The 25639-nt window shown below is 42.2% G+C and overlaps 1 protein-coding gene across 1 annotated transcript in view; it reads right to left on the reverse strand.

Moving 5' to 3' along the window:
• Positions 1 to 25639, reverse strand: part of LOC143986720 (IgGFc-binding protein-like) — a 34503-nt gene that overhangs the window by 6787 nt on the left and 2077 nt on the right. Inside the window, exons 2-12 of the mRNA XM_077485125.1 lie at positions 24036 to 24120; positions 23901 to 23942; positions 18829 to 18897; positions 18420 to 18661; positions 18051 to 18334; positions 15713 to 15990; positions 11249 to 11850; positions 10595 to 11156; positions 8154 to 8353; positions 4218 to 4598; positions 3817 to 4103 (exon numbers count right to left, since the gene is read on the reverse strand). Coding sequence (XP_077341251.1) covers positions 3817 to 4103; positions 4218 to 4598; positions 8154 to 8353; positions 10595 to 11156; positions 11249 to 11850; positions 15713 to 15990; positions 18051 to 18334; positions 18420 to 18661; positions 18829 to 18897; positions 23901 to 23942; positions 24036 to 24120 — 3032 coding nt within the window. The remainder of the gene's footprint in view (positions 1 to 3816; positions 4104 to 4217; positions 4599 to 8153; positions 8354 to 10594; positions 11157 to 11248; positions 11851 to 15712; positions 15991 to 18050; positions 18335 to 18419; positions 18662 to 18828; positions 18898 to 23900; positions 23943 to 24035; positions 24121 to 25639) is intronic.

The raw sequence follows: 25639 nt of genomic DNA on the forward strand, positions 1-25639 counted from the left end.
ACAGGTCACTGGAAGTTAACTGCTTGCCGACCGCGCTATAGCCGTATGCAGCTGCAATGCGGTCGGATAACTCAGGGAGGGCATACTATGACGTCCTCCCAGAATCCCGCTCTCATGTGCCCCCTGGGGCACGAACCCGAGAACATCCATGATCATCAGGTCCAGGGGACCTGGCGCATCACGGATCATGGTAAATGACCGCTAATAGAGGCCGTTTACTACGTGATCGCTCAGTCAAATGATGGAGCACTCACTTGTAAACAAACTGGCGTCACGTCCGGTTCCTCTCTCCCCGCCCCGTACCTATCGGTAAAGTGCGATCGGAGAGTGGATCGACTGATATCCAAGAAATTATATGTGTAATCTATGCTCCAAGAACTCCTGATGGCACTCACTGCATGTTGGGCCTCTGTATGTGGCCACGGTGTATAAAAGTCTCACACGGGTGGTATCGCCACACTCAGGAGGAATAGTAGAATGTGTTTTAGGGTGTAATTTGTGCTATGCATATGCATATGCTGTGTGTGAGAAATAATCTTCTAACATAACAATAAAAAAAAAAAAAAAGAAAAACAAATCTTGATTTTGCAAAGAAAATTACAACTTCAAAAAACTCACTATGCCTCTTACTAAATACCTTGCAATGTCTACTTTCCAAAAATGGGTCATTTGGGGGGGTATTTGTACTTTCCTGGCCTGTTAGGGTCTCAAGAATTGAGATAGGCCATCAGTACTTCCGGTGTGATCAATTTTCAGAGATTGACACCATAGTTTGTGGACTCTATAACTTTCACTAAGACTAAATAACATACACCAATTTGGGTTATTTTTACCAAACATATGTAGTGATATAAATATATGAAGAAAAATTACTAATTTGCAAAATTTTATAACAGAAACAAAGAAAAATGCATTTTTTTTACAGTATTTTTGGTCTTTTTCTTTTATAGCGCAAAAAATAAAAAAAACCAGCGGTGATTAAATACCACAAAAAGAAAGCTCTATTTGTGTGAAAAAAAGGACAACAATTTTATATAGGTTCAGTGTTGCATGACTGAGTAATTGTCATTCAAAATGTGAGAGCGCACAAAGCTGAAAATTGTCTGGTTAGGAAGGGGTTTTAAGTGCCCAGTGGGTAAGTGGTTAAACATGGCACCTAATGACAAAGAACTCTCTGAGGATCTGAAAAAGAAAGAATTGTTGCTCTACATAAAGATGGCAGAGGCGATAAAAAGATTGCCAAGACCCTGAAACTGATCTGCAGCAGTACAGCTGTTTAAAACCATACAGCAGTTTAACAGGACAGGTTCCACTCAAAACCGGTCTTGTCATAGTCGACCAAAGAAGTTGAGTGCACATGCTCAGCGTCATATCCAGAGGTTGTTTTTGGAAAATAGACGTATTAGTGCTGCCAGCATTTCTGCAGAGGTTGAAGGGGTGAGGGGTCAGCCTATCAGTGCTCAGACCATATGCCACACACTGCATTAAATTGGTCTGCATGGCTGTCGTCCAAAAAGGAAGCATCTTCTAAAGATGATGCACAAGAAAGCCCGCAAACAGTTTGCTAAACAAGCCATGTCCTGTGGTCTGATGAGACCAAGATAAACTTATTTGATTCAGATGGTGTCAAGCGTGTGTGGCATCAACCAGGTGCAGAGTACAAAGACAAGTGTGCCTACAGTCAAGCATGGTGATGGGAGTGTCATGGTCTGGGGCAGCATGAGTGCTGCTGGCACTGGAGAGCTACAGTTCATTGAGGGAACCATAAGTACCAACATGTAATGTGACATACTGAAGCAGAGCATGATGGACTCCCTTTGGAGACTCGGCCGCAGGGCAAGATGACCACTGCCTTGCTAAAGAAGCTGAAAGTAAAGGTGATGGACTGGCCAAGCATGTCTCCAGACCTAAACCCTATTGAGCATAGGTGGGGCATATTCAAATGGAAGGGGGAGAGGAGTGCATCCCCCAGCTCTGTGATATCATCATATAGGAGTGGAAGAGGACTCCAGTGGCAACCTGTGAAGCTCTGGTGAACTCCATGCCCAAGAGGGTTAAGGCAGTGCTGGGAAATAATGGTGGCCACACAAAATATTGAAACTTTGGGCCCAATTTGGACATTTCCGCTTAGGGGTGTAGTCACTTTTGTTGCCAGCAGTTTAGACATTAAGGGCTGTGTGTTGAGTTATTTTGAGGGGACAGCAAATTGACACTGTTATACAAACTCTACACTCACTAATTAACATTGTAGCAAAGTGTAAATTCTTTAGTATTATCACATGAAAAGATATAATAAAATATTTACAAAAATGTGAGGGGTGTACTCACTTTTGTGAGATACTGTATATATATATATATATATATATATATATATATATATATATATGTAGCGACGGCTCCTGAAGAGCATGCACTATGTGTTTTTAAAAGTGAAACTTTACCTAAATTGCAGTTTGGTTTGAGTTTATTTGTCTAAATTGGACCTCTGCATCAGTCTGACTGGACTGTAAGATCTTCAGCCTGGCCACAGGGTCACTGTCTCTTGTGGTAGGCATGGAACTATGGTATGGTTGGGTGCTTAATTTACTCTCTTTCAGAGCCATGTCAGGGGGAGTGGCCCTCTTGCTGTGCCTTCTGGGAGAGGGTATTTAAGATGTGGACGTCACATAGTTCGGGGTTCCGGTCCATTATGATGTGCTGATTACATGGTCCTGGTCCTCCTGAACAGCCCCAAGGAAGGCTATAGCCTGGGGTGCGGATCCACCCAACTTTAATGTCTCGGGCTGGCTAGCCTGAGGCAAGTAAGCTAAAGGAGGATTCCGAGGTGGTTGGGTGCCGTCTCTGGTTCGGGAGAGACCCAGTGTACTTCAAGCACTCCAGGGGAGAACTCTTTAGAAGAACACCACGTATGGGTTGGTTTTCTTAATAAGAGCCTGGAAGGGCTGAAGTAACCAAGAGAATCCGGTTTTGTGGATATCGCCAAGCAGGCTGAAGGATCCAAGTATCCTACAAGTGTTCTAAAGCTTAGTTTCCCTACATGTTCCCTACATGTTCTGCAACAACCTCTGTGACAAAGACTTTGTTCCTGAGTAAGCACCAAGTTGGCTGGTAGGCCTTGTGAGAGAGGGACTGTCCAACCTGTGATCATCCAGCTGCGAATGGCTATTCTCTGGATACATTCAAAGTAAGCAAGTTCTTTAACGTTTTTTGGACTTTGGCATTAAGGGTACCTGAACTTCCTTTTCCAACCCGTTGAAAGATTGCTCAAAGATTGCTCAATGGTTTGAGTTTTGCTAATAAAATCCATCCATTCCAAGTGGATCTATTGTCAGTCTCAAGTTACTGGGCCATCTACCATGGGACATACCCTAGACGTGCAACAAGGTAACAGTAAGCCCAAAAATAACCAGCAGCTCATTCAGGGATTAGTGCCACATATATAATATATATATATAGTTTAAATTCCATATTTATCTTATAAATAGATGGATTTTGTAATCAATAATGCTTTCATATGTTCCTGCTGCACCTCAGCCTTAGTAAAAGGCAAATAATCTTAGTGAACTGTGAATAATCTTGGCACACAAACACATTTGTCAATGTCCTCTTGTCATTGTTTAAAGGAGTGAAAAATACAGCAATAGCTCACACCTAGTTTATTGCTGAACACAAAGTGACACAGCCATATTGGCAAAATAATATGGTGCTAGCCAGTAACTTCATGCATGTCTGTTTCAATATTCATCCAAGTCCCTAAATTTTGGTAATTGAGTCTAGATCTAGGATGATCAAGGTAAAATTTGTATTTATACTTACACCCAATTGTCATCAGGAACATGCCAACTGTTTCCAAAGTCATTGGATGTGGGGATAAGTAAGCCTTCAGGCGTCAGAAAGTCATCTTGTTGGTTACCATTGTAAGTGCCACAGAGCCCACACAGTTTGCCTTTAAAGTTCTCATTTACTTTAACAAAGAGTTCATGGTCACCACTATACTTAACTTCAAGACCAAAGTCAGTCTGCACAACAACAAAGGAACCACTTAAGTGTATTAAGATGCCTGGTGCTGGGTTCAGAGGCAGTGAGACAATGAGTCCATTAAGCTAAAGATAGAGAAAAGGACAATAAATTAACTGTGGGAAAAGATCACCAGAAAAAAAAATATTAATTTGAGCGCTGAGGGGACCATCATGCATTGGTTTTATTATAAAGCCTACCTCCACCACTTTAGATTTGCCCAGAATGATAATACGGTCATTGAAGCTGACCGCAACTGAGTTTATAGTTGTCCAGGTTAAGCTTCCTCTATGCTCATTTCTTGTAGTAATTGAGAAGTACACACTTGTGTTTCCACAGGTCTCCACAACTGTATAATTACAGGCTCCTTGGAAATGGTATGACTTGCCATCAAATGTTATGTAGTGTGGATCACCATAGATATGGCAGATGGCAATATCAGCAGGGAAACAAGCCTTAATTCCATTTTGTACTTTGCACACTTCTTCAGGATCACAGGTCTGACCTGTACAGCTCACATGATTGTTTCCTTGACATGTACAGTGATTGTCACAGTCCCCATTCCAGAATATTTCATTTTTCTGTAAAATAAAATGTAGAATTGCATAATCCATCCACAAACTTATAATAATCCAATCAACAGTAAATCAACAATGGTTTTCCTGTCTTATATCAGTGTAATAGGAGCATTATATGAGCAAGTAATCTGACTGGAGGTCAGTTTTTTGGGAACCTGATTATAAAAGCTAAGTTAAGGCCCGTACACACGGTCGGACTTTTTGACAACAAACATGCAAATTAGCTGTTTTGGAGCAACATCCGACTGTGTGTACGCTCCATCGGACAAACTTTTTCTGTTTTCATCGGACTTTTGTTGGCTGTGCGAACGGACAAACTTTCTGGCAACAAAAGTCCGATGGAGCAAAGTCCTACCGTGTGTACGCAAAAGCATCAGACTTTTGTACAAGGTACAAACACGCATGCTCAGAACCATTGCAAACGATCAGACTACAATACAGAAGTTGACCAAAGGTGGCGCTGGAGTCATTGAACGTCCTCTTTTGAAGCGGCGTCAGTACGTTGTGACGTCATTACGTTCGTGTTTGTTGTCAAAAAGTCCGACCGTGTGTATGCAATACAAACTTGTGGACAACACACTTTGTACAAAAGTCCACGGAAAAGTTTGTACAAGTCCGACCGTGTGTATGGGGCTTTAGAAGAGAGAAAAGAGACAACATGGGCAGTGATTGAGGAACACATCAGATACTGTAGGGACCTTGCGAGTACACAATAGTGATAGACTGTAGAAGCTTGAATGACAAGGTCAGAAGAGGTATCATATATTGTAATGAAAGGACACACACTTTAAAGGGCTGAAAATGTTGTGTCCTAATATGAAAGGTTAATGCATTTGTATAAATTCAAAGTTCCTATGACTTCAGCTTTGCTACTGCTCTTGTTGTTGTATATGGCCTCAATGCAGACTTTTCTTTATATGATTTCATTATGATTTCATTCAGGCTTGTTACATTGTTAATCTATTGCTATGCAAGTATTTATAACTGTCAAAATATACCATTTATTGTGATTCAGCGAGGTTGATTTACTAAAAGCAACTAAGCTAACTGATAAGGAATTTTTAATTTGCCAAAGAATTTCTCCTTGACTTAAAGTGGAAGTAAACCCACTTTTTTAACTTTTACCTACAGGAAAGCCTATAATAAGGCTTACCTGTAGGTAAAAAAAATATCTCCTAAACCTGTACGGTTTAGGAGATATTCCCCTCGGTATGCGCCGCTGACTGCAGCGGCGCATGCGCACAAGGGGGTTCTCTCCGCGAAAATCCGGCAGCGCTCGTCCGGCCGGATTTAAATCTCCCGCGCGCATGCGCGGGAGTGACGATATCGCGGCTCCGGCCACTCACAGCGCCGGAGCCGCGATACCCGGAAGAGACGCCGAGGGAGCATGTCGGCTTCCTCGGCGTGGATCGGGCGAGATGTCGGGGCCTCGTTCTAAGGTAAGTATTTCATAATGAGCTAGTATGCGGTGCATACTAGCTCATTATGCCTTTTGCTTTGCAGGTTTTAAAAAAAAAAAAAAAAAAATGTGGGTTTACTACCGCTTTAAAGTGTTTTTTTTTTTATCTTCATGCATGTTGCTCCCCCCCAGCCCCTCCCTTATACTCACCTGAGCATGACTGTTTCAGCGATGTGCATGGGAGCCTCAGCTGTCCCGATTCTCTCTCTCTCCTCATTGGCTGAGACACAGCGGCAGGAGCCCTTGGCTCCCACTGCTTTCAATCATGAAGAGAGAGCGGGGGGGGTGACAGATCAGGGCAAGGCATCACAGTTAGGTTTAGTGGTTTAATGGAGATCAATTTGTGTGCTAAAATTACTGGTGCTGAAATTGCCATAGCATAAACAGTCAGAAACAATAAGACAAACAATAACATGCTACTTAACTGTCGGAACGCAACCTCAGACAGTTTAGTCTCTTTTTACTGTTATGCCACAGTATTTTATTACTCAATAAAGACTAATTGCTAATAACATGCTACTCCAGACAACTGTTAAAATCTAACCAATTGTAGAAATTTTGTGCATGTTGATGCATAGAAGATTCATGTGTTTTTTGTAAGAACAAATTAATTAAATCATGGCAATCTGCTAAAACTTTGAAATATGCATTTCTATTTAAAAACAAACACATTGGCTTTCTGCCATAACTGGTGTAGATGAGAAGTATAAGTGCAGGCCCATTGGCTGTCAGCATATGAGAAATCTGTTATGTAGCACCCTCTAGGCAGGTAGGTTGGCTAAAGGTAGGAGTTTTGCAGGACAGGTAAATTTAGGGAGGCCTGCTGGCAGCCAGGCCAACTTGTTTTGATCTGATCTGGGAGAGGCTCAGGGTAGCAGCTGGTGACTCACAGGCAGCATCACTGAGACCTCCCACTTCTTTCTAGAGTTTGCTAGAAAGTTCTGGAAAGAGAGGAGGAGAGGTGGAGCTGCCTGTGGTGTTTTAGGGAGCTCTGACCAACCCCCAACCTGGATTGTCAGGGGACAGGCCTCCTTAAATACCCTGGGTCAGCCCAGCTGAGGAGGAGTTTTTGAGTGGAGGAGCTGGAGTGAGAGGGTGCAGAGGCTGTTGGGGCATTGGAGGGAGGTCCCTGGTCTGGGGGGTGACGTTGGTCCTGGACAATAGGCACAAGAGAGAGCAAAGAGAGGACAGCAGGAGAGAGCACTGCTGAGAGACTCCAGGGAGGACAATTGGTCGCAGCCAGGAGGGCTAGTGAGTGAGGTCACAGTCAGAAGGATTGGGGGGGCATGTCTGAGAGGACTGGGAGCTTGCAGTCTGAGATGGGTGCAGAATCAGAAGCGTGGACTGTGGTGGAAGGGCAGTGGAAAGAGGCAGCTGCAGCCAGGAGGGCTGGCAGGAACTGAAGAGGACAAACTGGGATCAGTAGCCACAGTAGGCAGCTAGCACAATTACTTTTCTGCTACACCATTGGGGCCCACGGTCTCAGTCTGCAAAGGGCATGTACTGAGGCCTGGCTGAGTCATTGTCAGGCCTAACCAACAAATAATGCTAGCTGTTCCTGGGGAATCAAGTGATGTGCTGGAGGTGACTAGAATTAACAGTCTGCAGCAAGTGATCTGCTGGTAGAGTGAGGAGTAATGAGCTTCAAGCAAGTTTGTGCATGAGGAAGCTGAAGGAGTATATACAGGGTGTTTACATAGTTGTAACAAAACCAATTGCTGTTTCTATTGATCCATGCTGGAGATCCCATAGCCCCCATCCCCATCCAAGTTATACCCCTCAATAAAAAACTAAAAACAAAGTTCACTGACTGCTTTATGTCTCAGAGTGCCTGAGAATGACTGCAGGGCTGGGCAGGGTAAAAGAGAAACCACAATTCTCAGGAGCCCCTACGGGGTACCGCTACAGTGAGAATGTCACAAATGCAAAAAAAATGTGTTTTGATTTTCTATTTAGACCTGTGGTCATCAACCCTGTCCTCAGGGCCGACTAACAGGCCAGGGGGCCCTGATGATAGGATTGATGACCACTGATTTAGACTACATATTAAAAAAAAAATGAAATGATAACCATTGATAAAATGACATGTCATTAATTACCTGATAGTATTTGCCATCATAAAAACATCCACATTCACTGACAGAAACACAAGTGTGTCCACTGAGTACAAATCCATTGTCACATTCACAAGCATCAGTACAAGGCTTATTGCAGTCACTCTGGACACTCTGGTCCTGGCATGTGGCTGGGCAAGCACTAGCACAAGGATTGTAGTGACTGTTGGCAGGACATGGGATTGCTAAATAACAAGGACAGATAACAGTTAACTACATCATATAGTAATAGCAAAAAAAAAGGTTAAGGAGAAGGCTTATCTGATCATAGGTCATAATTACAGCCATGGCACACCGTGGAACTACTTGGAGGACTAGAAGAATCTAGTGCAGCCTGATGACACAGAAAGTTATGCAAGCAGTAATAGGAGTTGTCAAATACATTTGGATAAGTATATTGTGCTTATTGTTTGGGAAAACTATTAGAAGATTCATAGAAGATGGACCATAGAAAAACACCAAATGGCTTATTGAATCTACACTCATTCCCCTCTCCATTTTAAAAATATTTTTGTCTGGGTAGATCTGCTGTATGTTTTCCCCATGTAAGACCCCTTTCACACTGTGCCACTTATAGCGTAGGCGGTAAAATTCAGCTATTTTTAGCAGCGTTTTACTGTCAGATTTTCAGAGCATTTCGGCCACTAGCGGGGTGCTTTTAACCCCTGCTAGCGGCCGAGAAAGGCTTAAATCCGCCCGCAAAACAATAGCGGCGTTTTTCTGGCGGTATAGCTACGCTGCCCCATTGATTTCAATGGGGAGCAGCGGTGGAGGAGCGGTAAAAACAACGCTCCAAAGAAGCTGCTGGCAGGACTTTTCCTGACGCCTTTCACACTGGAGATAATGGAGCAGCTGTTTGAGGGTGAATTGCAGGCGCTATTTTTAAACGCTATAGCGCCTCAAAAACGCACATGGTGTGAAAGGGGTCTAATGCCGCATACACACGATAGGAATTCTGGCCAGAAAAAGACAGATGAGAGCTTTTCATCGGAAAATGCGTCAGTGTGTATGCTCCATTGGAATTTAGCTGTCCGAATTTCCGCCAGCCAAAAATTGATAGCATGTTCTCAATTTTCCAGACGGAAAAACTTTCTATTGGTAATTCCGATCGTGTGTATGCAATTCCGACACACCAAAAATCACGCATGCTCAGATTCAACTATGAGACAGAAGCTATTGGCTACTGGCTATTAAAATTCCTTTTTCTAGTCTCGTCGAACGTGTTGTACATCACCGAGTTATAAACGATCGGAATTTGATGCGACCATGTGTAGGCAAGACAGCTTGAGCCGAATTCCATTGGAATTCCATCGGGAAAATCATCAGGTAATAGGGGATAGGAGGAGCTTCAATAGCTAGTAAGAAAAATGCTATTTGACCCACCTGAAAGCTCTCCTTCAGGCTGGGTTCACACCGGAGCGATGCCGGAACGCCGCGAATCCGCGGCATTTTCCCGCATCACATGCCTCCCGCCGGCAGTTCACACTGCCCTATGCGGACTGCTGGGAGTGTCAGTGAAATGTTAATGACACCCCCAGATCAGTTCGCATATCGCAGTGCGATCTGCAAACTCGGACAGGAATCGGATCGCATGGTGTGAACACCCATGCGATCCGATTCTGCTGCGGACCAAAAAAAAGGGTCCCGTGCGAGTTTGCAGCGGGTGCGATGCGAATTCAGCCATACTATCTGTATGGCTGAACTCGCATCGCACAGAGATCGGATGTGATTTGCACTGCAGTGCGGTCCGAATCCCATCCGGTTCCCGCTGCCGCAGCGGTGTGAACCCAGCCTCAGGGTAAGACCCCATTCATACCTGAGCATTTTGTAGCTTGACGCCTGAAGCTACAAAACGCTGGAGGGGAAAAAATCCATTATTCTCAATGGAGATGGTTCACATCTCCACTCCAAGTCGCCTGAAGCCCTACGCCTGAAGCTCAAACAAGTTCTGGACCCTTTTTTGTCGTGTGAATTGGGCTGATTTGGGCGTTTTTCTTCTTTTAACATTGGTGACCTTTTGCCCTGCACAAATTTGCGGCATTTGCGGTAAAAAACACGGTAAGAAATGCCGCGAATTGCGGTAAAAAACGTTGCGAATCGCGGTAAAAAACGCAGCAAAAAACGCTTGAAAACGCTATGCTCAGGTGTGAATGCAGCCTAAAGGTTAATCAAATAAACAGATGGACAGGTATGTATAAAGCAATATTTTTTATAGGCTAGTGCCTATGTCTGTTGATCCCCTGGTAGGGTCACCTTAACTAAGTTACAATGTAAAATGGTTGAAGATCTGCATGAACAATATCATTGCTCTCTGTTTAACATCTACAGATTTAATGTGTATGCAAGTCCCCCGTAAAATTAACATAGGTGATTGTGCCTTTTCTTTTAAACCAAGATGCACAAGATTTTCACAAACCATTACTTACGACAGAATGTAGAGTTTCTCCAGGCAAGGGTGACTCCTACTCTTAGACAGGCATCAGCATAAGCTTCCAATGCGTTACATAAACTGCCAGCACCAAGTGCACACAGGTCAAAAACACAGCTGTCAATGAAGCGATGTGGGTTGATTACTGAGTGACAAGCCTTGAAAGGACCATCTTTCATGATTAACAAACCACAGAACTGATTGTTTGAATAGAGTTCCTCTGTCTCTGGTGGACATGGTAGTGGAGGTGTAGGAACAATTGTGTTACATAATGGATCATCATCTTCTACCTTCCAGCTGTCTCCCAACTGATTTGTGTTCTGAGCTAGCTGTCCATTGGGCATCAAATAGTCATCCTGCTGCATGCCATTAAAGTTGCCACACATTCCACAGGTTTGGTTGAAATAATTAGTTGGGACATTCACGTCCACTGTATGGTCAGTGTCATAAGACACTGTGAGATGGAAATCTGTCTCCACAATAACATATCGACCACTTTGCTTCACTGTTAGAGATCCATTGACCAAGATGACTGGAAGATTTGTCCAGATACCATCCACCTATTAATAATAAAAGTACATGTTACATTTAAGGCAGCTAAATGCAACTTTAGAATTTAAACTTACATTTTAGAATGTTCCAAGAAACCTACCATAACACGACTAGGATTGTTTTTAACAATGGTTATTGTATGGTCATAGACATCCACCATAACTTTCTGTATTAATGAAACAGTTGAAATCCCGTAACGGTGCTCATTTTTTGCTTCAATGTTAAAATATTGTAGAGACGTGGCATTGGTACAAAGCTTGGAAAGAGTGTATGTGCATATCCCCATAAAATCATGAACTTCCTTATCAAAGGTGACATAATGAGGATCCCCCCAAGTTAAACAGTTACCAAATGTGAGATCAAAGCATCCAGGAACTCCGTTTGTTATACCGCAGTATTTTTTAGGTGGACATGAAGCAGAGTTGCAAATTAAACTGCTTCCAGCAGAGGGACAGCTGCATTTTTTGGAGCATGTATCATCAGTCCAGAACTCTGAGCCTACAGGATAGTGCTTGTCATTATCCCAGCATCCACACTGGTGGCTTGGGACACATCTCTTATCATACAGGACATAACCAGGATCGCAGACACAGGATTCTGTACAGGGGAGATGACAGTTTTCTGGTGATTCTGGACTGACACAAGTAGATGGACAGGCTGTTCCACAGGACTCATAATGGCTGTTTAGTGGACACTTCAGCGCTGTATAAAAACATAATGGTGAACAAGAAACGAATTAGAAGAACATTTCAAATTGGATTGGAACTTATGTTACTTTGTAATTAATGTACATGTAGAAAAAGTACTTAAAAATATGAGAATTATTAACATTATAATAGCTTCCATATTCACTATTGAGTAGACATACGGGAACACCGATAATAAAGCTCATAATGTCTTCACATGTTTTACTTATTTATTAAAATAATCATCCATGTAGTAATCAACTTATGTTTAAAAATAGTCGTGGACCAATCTGTCTGGGATTGGTTCTATCAAAGCTTTGATGGATCTTGTTCATAGTTTGGGGAACCTGAACTTTGAGGAAAATATCATTATAGTGATGGAGTGAATCTTTTATTAAATTCTGGCAATTTATATGGCTACTAGGCAAACTGATGCTATAAAAAAGGAATGGGAATCTGGGCACTACCATGGGGACCATGCACCGATGCAAAAAAATAAAAAAACAAAAATACCATACAGCCTGGAAAGTGTCTTGGTGTCAATTACGTACAATAGATAATATATATCACTGAGAGGAAAAGGAGTGCAGGTGTAGAACTCAAATTCATCAAGTAATTTCAATGCAACCTCAGCCCTTTTCCATAGCGAATAGTCAATTGGATCCCAGCAACAGATGACACATCCAGCACGATATATAAAAAGTAATACAATAAACAAAAGCCCTAAGAATCCTCTCCACAATACCAAGTTCTTCTGTTCCTATGTTATCAAGGATATGGACTCTCCTCACGTCCAGCATATACTGTATGTTTAATCAAAATATGCACCTGTTTGTATTTTAGGTAAGGGCATCCAAATGCTCTATACCTTAGGCCATTCTTTACAACATTCTCTTTTTTGCAATGAAATCTTCCATAATATACCACTTTTTTTCATTTACGAGGATGCAGATAAAGCTGTTTGCTGTTTTGTAAACATTTTTTTGATAAATTCTGGTGTCTCTTTGCCTTGGGTGTTGGTGGTGACTTCCCACCATAAACCTTCACAGTTATCTTTGGCAAACTCAAGATTAGACTCTGCTCTTAAAAATTAAGTACCACAGCTGAGCTCTGGGAAGTGGGCCGGGAGCTAAGAGCTCTACAATCTGATGGAATAGGATGGCTGCTCCCTACTGTTGCATAATGGCTGCCTAGAGAGTACATCCTGCCATGTTTGGGGTCAGGCCTCCCCCTCAATGTCCTCTTCTGCTCTATCAGAAACTCAAGCAGAGTCAGTGACCTCATCATCATCATCCCCTCCATCCTCGTCACTGGAGCCAACTTTGAATCTTACCTATCTCATCGCACCTTCAGTGTCACTTACAACTCCACTTCCTCTTCTCCAACTCCTCTTACCGTTGGGGTCCCCCAAGGTTCTGTCCTTGGACCTCTACTATTCTCGATCTACACATCCTCCTTGGGTCAGCTGATAGCCTCCCATGGCTTTCGCTACCATTTATATGCTGATGACACCCAAATCTATCTCTCTACCCCTCAGCTCACCCCATCAGTCTCCTCACGCATCGCTGATCTACTAACAGACATATCAGCCTGGATGTCACACCACTTCCTCAAACTTAATCTATCTAAAACCGAGCTCTTAATATTTCCTCCCCCACGTACCCCTTCACCTGACTTCTCTGTCAAGATCAATGGCACATCTATCAGTCCATCCCCACATGCCAAGGTGCTAGGGGTAACCTTAGACTCCGAACTGTCCTTTCAGGCCCACATACGAACCCTGTCCAAATCATGCCGCCTTAGCCTCCGCAACATTTCCAGAATACGCCCCTTTTTAACTAATGACACCACCAAGCTTCTAATTCACTCCCTGGTCATCTCTCGCCTCGACTACTGCAACTCCCTCCTCGTTGGATTACCTTTACATAGGCTATCCCCCCTCCAGTCCATAATGAATGCCGCTGCCAGACTCATCCACCTTACCAGCCATTCAGTGTCCTCCACCCCTCTCTGCCAATCCCTGCACTGGCTTCCACTCACCCAACGAATAAAATTCAAAGTACTAACAATAATTTACAAAGCCATCCATAACTCTGCCCCCAGCTACATCACTGACCTGGTCCCAAAATACCAACCAAACCGCCCTCTTTGGTCATCTCAAGACCTCATGCTCTCTAGCTCCCTTGTCCCCTCCTCCCATGCTCGCCTCCAGGATTTCTCCAGAGCTTCTCCCATCCTCTGGAACTCCCTACCCCAATCTGTCCAACTGTCCCCTAATCTATCCATCTTTAGACGATCCCTGAAAACCCTTCTCTTCAAAGAAGCCTATCCTGCTTCTAACTAACACTGTTTTACTTCCCCCATCAGCTCATCCCCCACAGCAATTACCTCCTGTATCAATTGCCCCTTCCTTTTTAGATTGTAAGCTCTAACGAGCAGGGCCCTCTTATTCCTTTTGTGCCAAATTGTAATGTAAATGTAATGTCTGCCCTTATGTTGTAAAGCGCTGAGCAAACTGTTGGCGCTATATAAAACCTGTATAATAATAATAATAATAATAATAATAATAACTATGCTGTGTCGCGGGGACTGCCAATTTGTTGTTTCAAAGTGTTACCCCCTCTCTGTATGCTCATGTTACTCCCTTTCTCAATTTCAGAACCAACATCATATGGCAAGAGAAGCTGTGGACAAGGAGGCAGAACAGGCTGCTCTAACAGCTGCAGTGAATTGCAAACTAGTCTAAGCTTGGGTGATACAGGATAAGGAGGATGCGAAGGGTTTAGTAAGCCAGTTAACCACCTCCCCTGCATGCTGTGGCTGGATAGCATGGCCAACATCAGTAAAAAATAAGACAAACATGCCCTCCTGGAGGACGGACCACATCCATGGGAATGTCTGCCTTTCCTTGTTAGCCTCCCAGACATGATTGGGGGATTATTACACAAATGTATTACATAATAGGAAAACAGGTGATTGGATGAACTTTATTTAATGAAATGTGTTTTTTGATGCACTATAAACTGTTTACAATTGGGGACTGCTGCTGACACAAATTTAAAAACTAAAAAAAAATAATTATAAAAAAGGGGGAAATACAGTGTTTCAGTAAGACAAACTGAGGCTGACAATTTCAAAAAAAGGGACAGGGGAATAACAACAATAATAATAATAATAATAATAAAAAAAAAGGACGCAGCATCCAAAAAAAAACAAAAAACTAAATGTGGTGTTTGGTGCACTATAAAATTACTCTGATTTTGGCCTTGTCAAATGAGGCACTGTCTATTTGTCAGTGAAACATACTGAGTGATGTGCAGTGCAATTTGCTAAAACGAGGCTTGGCTATTCTTACTAATAAACCTTACAGAAGTTATTAGTGTTAACAAAGGGTCAATTAAAGGAACAGAGATGGATCTAATCAAAGAGGAATACACATGGGTTATGAACATAATTATCTCTATAGGCAAATCAAATAAAAACTAGCTCTGCTTATTTGCTGTAAGTTCCAGTAATTTGCATACTGCCTTAAAGTGTATGTATAGCCCACACATTTTTTAAAGTTATGAATAGAGTAGGGAAATATAGTCCCAGTAAGTTATTGTTGATGTTTCTGTCTTGCTAGAGATTATCCCTTATACTTCCTGTCTCAAAAATGCAACAGGGAGTGACAGAAAATCTTTCCAAAATGAGAGGAATTTTCCTCTTAGTGATTTATCCTCAGGATACTTGTCCCTATTGGAAGATTTCTCCTCATGACATCACTATAAATTAGGATTTCCCCATATTTGATCATCCGTACCAAAAGAGGGGTAAATCCCCCTAATATAACACAAAGTGCAATCCAAACTAATTAGAGTGTTTATCTCTGTACTTACGGCAGAAAGAGTTATTCCTCCAAGGACCTATAGTTACATCATGAGACTGGCAGGACTGTGCATAGGACTGAAGACTATCACACAAAGCATTTGGATCCAGGTTCAGTTCACACAAGTCATAGACACAGTTGTTGAAATAGATTAGTGGATTTACAATGCCATGGCAGTCTTTGAATGGGCCCTCCTTATCAGTAATAATTCCACAGAATCTATTGTTGGAAATTGAATTCTTTTCATCCACAGTACAACTTGGTTCTTGTTCTGATCCAGGTGTGCAACTACGAGAAATATTTCCATTCAGTTAGTAGGAAAGTTGATTTGGAAAAATTAGGGACATAGTATGAAGTTTGAAGCAGTAAGTCTTTTTAGACATAAAAATTGAAGTCATGAACTGGAGTGGTGGTTCACATGAGAGAAGATTTACTTTTGATTGTTAGAGAATGTATTTTTTTTAAGCATGAAATAATTATGTATATATAGGTATAAAAAACACTTCAAAACTGAAGTAGCTAATTAACACGGACAATATAAAACGTAATCCTTACATAAAGTGAAGCTTCCCCCTAAATGGACAGTTTTATTTTAAGTCCTGCTCCTTCCTTCCTCTGCCACTTTTGGTATGAGATTTTTTTTGGGGGGGTTACCTAGTTTTAATAGGTACCCACTTTCACTCAGATTGCCTAGGTGAACCAAACAGAAGTTTTCCTCTCCCCTTCCCTTTCCACAGTCTTCTGGTACATGTCACAGGTCCCAGAAGACTGCAGAACTATTCACAAAGGCGGCACATCTCATTCATGCTCAGTAGGCCGCTGGCTGTGAAGCCACATGTAGCCCGGGTGAGGATGGCGCTGAATCCCTTGACAAGTAAGTGTCCTTTTATAGGATTTTTTTCTACAGTGATGACCCCTAACTACCACCCACCTACCGTATAGTAAAATGAAGGCAGACGGGACCCCCTCTCATTCTAGGGCAGCGTCATATGACGTTGTCCTAGTGTCACTGCTCTCACGCGCCATGGTGCAATCCCAATCTCAGAAAAGAGCAGATGATGTGGCTCTTTACCCATGTGATCAGCTATGTCCAATCACAGCCGATCATATGTAAACACGGAAGTGTCGTTTATCAGCTCTCTTTGCTTCACTTTGACAGAGTTTGAGGTGAAGAGAGCTGATCAGCGTCATCCACTCACAGGGGAGACTGTACAGATAGTCAGTGCCCTGATTATCACTGCAACCCCAGCAATGCCCATCAGTGCCGACTATTCCTGCCACCTATCATTGCCCATAAGTGCCGCCTATCAGTGCCCATCAGTGCCGCATATCAGTGCCACCTATCAGTGCCCATAAGTGTGACATATTAGTGCCTCATCATCAGTGCCACCTAATCAGTGCCCATAAGTGCCTCCTGATCAGTTCCCATCAGTGCCACCTCATCAGCAAACATCACTGATGCCAGTCGGTGATGCCTTTCAGTGCCCATCAGTGCCACTGATCCATGCCGCCTATCATTGCCCATCAGTGCCACCTATCAGTGCTCATCAGTGCCGCATATCAGTGCTACCTATCAGTGACCATCAATGCAACATATTTGTGCCTCTCCATTGGTGCCATCTAATCAGTGCTCCTCAGTGCTGCCTCATCAGTGCCACATCAGGGCACATCAGTGAAGGAGGGAAATTACTTATTTACTAATTATACTGATAGAAACTATTTTTTTGTGTGTTTTTTGTTTCTTTAGAATTTTTTTTTTAAATTCAACGGTGATTAAATACCCTCAAAATAAGGCTCCATTTGTGTGAAAAAAGTTTAAAAATGTAATTTGGGTACAGTGGTGCATGACCGCGCAATTGTCATTCAAAGCGTGACAGCGCTGAAAACTGAAAATTGACTTAGGCAGGAAGGGGGTATAAGTGCCATGTATTGAAGCCGTTAAATAGATTACATTTCTAACATGAAGTAGAACTTTGTGCATATGGGGCAAAGCTAAAAGTCTACTTATCCTCAACCACTTTCTCCAAAACTGCATATACATATCTTCCCCCTATGTCACTGTAAATTCAATCATCCGCTGGAGTGAAGTAGACTCATTGTCAGTAAATATAAAGGAGACTGAACAATTAGTATGTACTGGGTATACTCAGATTAATGGTTATGGTCTTATGAACTGTAAATTATCCTTACTCTGTTTATATTGGATTGGATATTGTCATCATTGAAAAATGTATTTAATAGGCATCTGTGCTTGGTAATTTCTGGTATGATCTAAGACCGTTTGCCTTAAAGCAATGGATTAGCATGGATTAGCCCTCATGAATTTAGTATAATTGACTTGTGATTACCTTGTGTCATTGTCCACCTGCCAGCTGTTACCAAGACTGTTAGAGTCTGGCTCCAATTCACCATCTGGGTTTAAGAAGTCATCAGTTTGGTTTCCATTGAAATTTCCACAGATTCCACATACTTTGCTGGCATATTCCCTTGGAATATTCACCACCACTCTATGATTTCCATCAAACCTCACGCTTACACCAAATGCTGTTGTCACCAGTACATCATGTCCACTAAGGAAGATGTTCATGTTTGGATGTAGGGCTACTGGTAAGGCTACTGAAATATTGTTCACCTGGATTCACAATATATAATAGAAAACATTTAAGATAGGAAGATAAACAAGGGAAATAAATTAGGTTTTTCTAGTCTGTACTCACTTTGACATTTCTGTTCTTCTCCAGTGTAATCCTGTATCCATTCATATCAATGTTGACATAATTGATATAAGACACTCTGGTGCTGCTTCCTCTGTGCTCATTGACTGCTTCAACGTTGAATTCTGCCAGGTGTCCATCAACTTCACAGAGTTTAGATAATGTATAGGTGCAAGTGCCCATAAAATGGTGCACCTCATTGTCAAAGGTGTAGTAATGTGGATCTCCACTTATCTCACATGATCCTAGGGGAAGGGTGGGTGATCATTGTAAGTTTGAAACTGCTAACATTATTAAAATATATTACAGTCTCTTCCAATGAAGATAAAGCCATTGGAGAACATAATACAAGATATAACAGATTGTAAAGCACACTGAGTGTGATAAAATGACCTCCAGTGAATTAGCCTACCTGGTGGTGGTGAGCCTGGAGTAACAGGTCTTCTTGTGGTAGTTGTTGTAGAAGTAGTTGAGGATATTCCTACAATAAAAGAAGAGAAAATGTAGAACTAAAGCTATTGCAGAATTAACTACAACTGCATTGTTGTTTAGGTAAATGTATTTACCTACATGTATTAATCTAAATAGCTGTACTATTTTGGTTTCATTACAAGATTATTGCATAAAATATAGTAATGTACATTCACTTGAAAACTCCAAGGATCTAATTTAGTAGGAATTGCTGCTGCAAGTATTTTTTTTCCAACTAAACTTTACCTAAAATACTAAGGCAGGCCATATATGATAACATTTCTTTCCTTCCACCAGGGGTGAAAAGAAAGAAAATTGCTTGATTCCCTCAACATAGGCAACCTTATGAGCACAATGATCACTGGGGGCAGCAATAGCTGTCGGAAGTGATCAAATGCAAAAAATCCTACAGGCTTGTTGTACTAAAGTAGATTGATGGATCCACTTCAGTGTCAGGGCTGGCTTAGCCCTTCCGTCTCTGGGCTGTCTGCTCAGCTGTTGGCTAATTGCCAGCTCTCATCTCTCTCCACAGTTACCAGCTGTTCCTGATCATGCTCATCTGACCTGCCTACTTAAAGCTGTCCAGCTCACTTCATCTCTGCCTTCACCTTGGTCACATCACAAGAAACCATCTCCTGCAGTTCTGTTTAAAGACTGGCGCTGCTGATATCCCTTCTGGCTCCTTATCCTGCTTGCTGTTGCTCCATTTGGATCCCTGACCCTGACTTCTGGCCTGGCTGATTACCATATCTGGTTATTGAACTCTGGCCTGGCTGACTACTCGATCCGGTTACTGAACTCTGGCTATGCTTTGACTATGCTTTCTCTATTTACCTTTTTATTTTATTCAATAAACAAGTGTGATTTAATTGTACTTCTGTCTTGGTCTGATTCATGGTTTCTGACATTCAGTATCATCAGCCTGCCAGTACCTGCTGAACCAGTTGAGATTCAATCCCTCTATGGCCAGCTTAAATTGAATACTGGTACTGTGCAGGTCAGTTGCTTTACAAAAGGCAAGTAGGCTATTTACTTTGCAAGTGAATTTTCACTCTGCAAATGAATTACCCCTTAGCTTAGTGAAAGCAGCAAAAAATCTATTTGCAAATTATACCCACTCACTTGCAAGCAAAAAAACAAAAACAAAAAAAACTAGTACTTGCATGCAAGACTAGATTATGGAAATTAGCACCTCATTGACTAAGTGAAATCTTCATTACAGGGGGACGTGGCCTGCAGCCAAGAAGATGGAGAAAGGCTCTGAGAGCTACCTAAAGTTCCTGTGGCTCCACAGCAAGCCACAAGTGTCCATTCCACTGCCCACTGATTGGGGAACCAAGGGAGAAGCCCGCACACCACATAAGGAAGCTAAAGAACAAAGAGGAGCCCTGCAGACTAACAGAGTTTTCCACTCCAGTGGGCACCTCCTCCCCTCAAGATGGCGCAGGCGGATCACCTGCTCCACAGCTCAGCGACTAGCGTGCTGAGAGGCGCCCTCCTCCCCAGCAAAGGAGCTCCGGTTATCCCAGGCAGACTGGTGCTTCACCAAGGGGATTCCCCCTTCTGCAGCCCTCAGAAGTGCAAGAAGCGTTACTCCCCAGGTGACATCCAGGATGGTGAGCTTACTGATGATTTTTCTAGTGACTCCACTAGAGAGTTTACAGAGCAGTTAGAAGATTTTCAAACTGCAGATCTCTCTCTCAATGCAACCACAATTAAAGACATGCTAGTCTCTCTTAAAGGCGCCCTACATAGGGACATGCTTTCCTTCATGACTCAAGTAAAAGTGTTTCAGCACTATGGAACAGAATGAGTCATGTGGAATGAAAGACGGGGGAGTTTGCAACTGCTCATAATGAGCTTGTTGACTCCCACAATGAGGCTGATGAGGAACTGCAGGCAATAAAATTAAAACTAGTGGTTCTCGAGGATCGTTCTTTACTATATAGCATAAAGTTCTGTGGTGTATCTGAGACTGTACCAGCCTCAGATCTGCGGAGATATGTACAACAAATGATTTTCACCCTGCTACCTGACATACCAGAAAGAGAAGTGATAGTAGATAGAGCTCACAGGCTCCCAAAACCATTGCATCTCCCTGACACTTGCTTCCTGAAAATTGCTGCCCAACCACAACATCTGTTATCGGTGGGGCTTTCCTGCCAAGCTCTTAGTTTTCAAAAACCATCACACCATCGCGATTTGTCTCCAGCTGGTTAAAATATAGGGATTCCTCCCTAAAGATATTAACTCTCTACCACCTGCATCCCCACCTGGAAGGCTATCATCAGGGTGGGAACAAGCTCCTGGGTGAGAAGCTGAGTATAGCTCCAAAAAATTGTGCTGAGCCACATTTTGGCAGTGGTTTTTATGGCAACTTTGTGTTTTACCAATAAAATTCATCCCTAGCCGGTATATGGTTGTTGCTCTTGGGGAATTACCCCCTAAATGATGTTGTGGCAATGTTATTGGTTTTTCACTTTTCTTTCTCTTTTGTTTGTTACACTACTACCTGCCACAATACACTTATCAAGGAAATACTCACAGCTTCAACATATGGATCAGAACCAGCTCACCATGATCCACAAGACCTCCTCAACTGTAAGTTTCCATTCAAATTTTTTTTGAAGAACCAGCACTAGAAGCTCCAACCTCATAATTAAAATAGTACACAGGATCTGAAAATCATATCTCTGAATGCACATGGCCTCAATAGCCCCATAAAATGAAAACTCCTGTGGAATAACACTAAAAAACTACAAGGAGATGTACTGTGTGTACTGTGTGTTTCATGCTAAAAAAGTTTCAAAGTGCTGTCGCAATCTTTATCTTCATATATTCACTGCCAACACAGCCATAAAAAAGTGAGGTGTATTAAAAACCATTAAAAACTCAGTATCCTTCCAGCTGCATACTGCTATTTCAGACCCACGTGGAAGATATGTGATTCGGGTCTGCAACCTAAATAACACCACCTACACTATAGTAAATCTTTACACATCCAACACAGGACAACTTCCATTTTTGAAATCCTTACTTAGAAAAGTCTCATAGCTGCATAGTGGGCTTCTCTTGTTCAGTGGAAGCCCACAATGCAGCTTTGCATCAGCAAACCCCATCTGGACTCCACTTCTAGGAAATCAGCCTATAGGCACACTCTTTCTTCATTTCTGAGAGACAATAACCTATATGACTCATGGAGGTGTCTACATGCATCAAAAAAGGATTACACATTTTTTTTCCATCCCACATCATCGTCCTATCTCAAACCAGGAAATCTTTTCTGCCATTAAATCCATGCCAAAAGGGAAGTCCCCTGGCACCGATGGCAGAATATTATCACGAATTTGCTGATATCTTACTTTCTCATTTGAAAAAAGTCTTTAACAGGGCTGTGACCTTAGGAAATTCACACTTTCTTGGATAGGTAGAGCAGCTACTTTCAAAATGCTAATTGCTTTCCATGCTGTCCCTACACAAGTCCCTGGCAGCTTGTTAAACAATATGGATGCAGTTATTCAGCGATTTATGTGGCAAGGCAAAAGACCTTGAATAGCATACTCCATTCTAAGTAAGCACAAATCCAGAGGAGGAGTTGGGCTCCCAATCCTTCCCAATTATTATTATTCAGCCCAGTTAGGCCAAATCAAAGGTTTGTTTCAACCCTTAGATCAGTTATTCTCAACCAGGGTTCCTCCAGAGGTTGCTAAGGGTTCCTTCAGCATTGGGCAATTTCTGCCTCTCAGATAAGTTCCCACTCACACCATTGATCTTTTTAGGCACTATTCCTACCTATGACTACGTAATTTTCATTGTACACACCCTTCATTAGATTTTGACATGAACGCCAAACTATGGAAATATCTAAATCAACAGAACCCTAGCAAAGGAGGCAACTATTGGTTCTACAACTACTTCCAACAGTCAGAACCTTTCACAAAATCTCCACAGATGCTCAGCTGGGAAGAGATTTCTTCAAATCGTTCTAACCAAGGGAGGGCAACATGCTTTAACTATCAATATAAGTACATCCCATTGTGTAAATGATTTGGATAATGCCCTAAAAATAATTTATAGAAGTTATCTTATGCCATTGACACACTCTAAATGGTACTCATACACATCTCCTTTCTGTTGGCAACAGTGTGGCAGTATTGGCAACTTTTTACACATTTTGTGGACATGTAAATCTCTGAAGAGTTTCTGGAACTTGGTATTCGCCCTCATTCCCCAAGTTACTGGTATGCTGACCACCCTGTCACCACACTTGGCTCTGCTAGATCTTACAATAGACTCCTTTGCCATACAGCACAAAACTATTGCGTTCCATATTATCCCCATAGCAGCGAGCTTGACAATAACCTCTGCTTGGAAGTCTTCTAAAGCTTTAAATGTTTCGGAAGTAATCAGAAGGGTTAATTCCCACTAATTATGAGGAATTTACCACAGTTAACGATCAAGGCTTGAAACTTTTCCAAAGTAAGTGGAGTTATTGGGATTCTATCTTTAAATGATCAGAAACATAAAACCAAGTGGGCTTATTGTACATCATGGTGAGGTAGTTACAGTTGTTCTAATTTTAGTTTTAGTTGTTCTAAATTAATTTCCTTAATTTATACTTTATCTATTGAGATGTTCATAAGGTATGTACCTTTAAAATTGTTCTATCCACTTGACAAACCAACAGGTTATGCATCTTTAAGTTCAATCTTGACTAGCAATAAATGTGTGTTGAATCAGAGTTACCTGCGTGTTTCTCTTATAAATAAGTTAATCGCATTACTTATCTGTACTGTTTTTAAACTTTAACAAAAACTCATTGAAAAAACTCCATTACAAGGTTAACAGCCTAACATGTAGAGACTGGCTTGTGGATGTCTGATTCTGGACAGTACAGTGTGGCACTAAAACATAACTTTCCCAAATAAGTTTTTTTTTTTTTTTTACATTGATAGACTGTTAATGTCTTTTTACTATTTAGAGTAATTATAAGAGTGGTAGATGTTTTCTTACGGGTCGTGGTTGTTGTTGTTGTTGGTGGTGGTGGTGTGGGTACTGATAAAAGAAAAAGAATATACATTTATTTCAGATTACCATACAAATCATCTTGCACCACACATGAACTGTTAGCACAACACTTTTGCTTACCTTTACAATATCCTGGCATAAGAGAGATATCATCCACAGCAACATCACTACGGTAATCTTCACCTCTGACTCCTTCAATAAAAATCTGTGAAAAAAATCAAATGACTGCCAGTGATGTCAATGCACAACTTAAATTAAATAAGAGAATCTTTACTAGTATGTCATAGCTGGAGCCTTCAAGTGTTAGACATTTGTTTAGCTTCCCTACCAAACAGCCTATGGAGCAGCCTAGGAACCTAAAAAATGGGCAAGCTGTAATAACAGAATGACCAGGGCACCATGTGACCAGGAGCTTCCAGGATGCTCAGTAAGAAAGGGAAACAGACAACTGGAAATTTGCTACGGCATAACAGTGGACCTTTGCCAAACTTTAGCAGATTTTTTGGTTGCAAATTTTTTATTGTGAATAATACAAAGTAAAGGACACAAACAAAAGTATTAATGACCGCGAGCACGGCACATAACGTTGAGTACAAAAAGAAAGAGCATGGTAGTCACAGTACTGAGTACATAAAACGTCAAGCACATTACTAGCGTACTTTACATTGGAACAAGGAAACATACTGGTGCATTCAAGAGAAAGAACAGCCAGTTAGGAAGGGGAGAGAAACCCCCCCCCCCCCCACCATCAGCAATCCAAAAACGTATAACCAGCATGAGAGGGACAGAGAAGAATGCAAGGCAAATGGGATTGTCATCTGACTAACCTTGTTCGTGGCACAAAGAGTACAGGTAGACAAAATGTAGCCATAAGCTAAGAGGGGGTAAAGAAAGGGAGGGAAGATGGGAGAAAGGAACAGGCAAGAGAAAAGGGGGCAGAGAGGGAGAAACAGAGTCAGTGTCGGTAGGACCGCACAGGGTCCCCGGGGACCATCAAACATTTAGGTTTAGGGTGACCGGAATTTAGGGTACCAGGAGGTTCATGTCAAAGTCTGGGGGGAGGAAGTTATCCACCCAAGGGGTCCAAATTCGAGAGTGGTGGGGGATACGATCCAGTAATGTCGCCTCAATCTTGCTATGAATCATGGCTTGGGTAACCCTATTTTTAGTTTCAATTATATGCAGGTTCGGGGTCTTCCAGGCTTTGGCAATGGTCTGTTTTGCAGCCGTAGTCAACTGAAGAAGAAGGCGAATTTGGGCTTTGGTATAGTCTCTTTGTACATGACTTAAGAGTGCAAGGGCTGGGTCAGGAGCCAGGGTATCATGAAGTAGTGTAGAAGCTATTTGAAACACTTCTAGCCAAAATTGTTTTACTACCGGGCATGTCCACCATATGTGGACATGTGTACCCCTCTCTCCACAGCCTCGGAAACATGCCGGCGAGTAGGTTGGCAGAAATTTCGAGATCCTAGCAGGGACCAGATACCATCTCATAAGTACTTTATAATTAGCCTCCAGAGCCACTATGTTTTGGGTAGATGATTTGGTATTGGCCCAGATTTGGGACCAGTCCTCCTCATCAAGAGTCAGTTGCAGGTCTTTGGACCACTGCGCAGCATAGAGAGGAAGGTTGGACGGGAGGGTGGGGAGATGAGTGTAGATGGCTGAAATGATACCCGGTGCGTGGGGGTCCGAGGAGCATAACTTTTCGAAGAAAGACAAAC

The sequence above is a fragment of the Lithobates pipiens genome, unplaced genomic scaffold (genome assembly GCF_037356315.1).
Source record: "Lithobates pipiens isolate NorthernLeopardFrog02 unplaced genomic scaffold, aLitPip1_a1.2 Scaffold_18, whole genome shotgun sequence".
Lineage (NCBI taxonomy): Eukaryota > Metazoa > Chordata > Amphibia > Anura > Ranidae > Lithobates > Lithobates pipiens.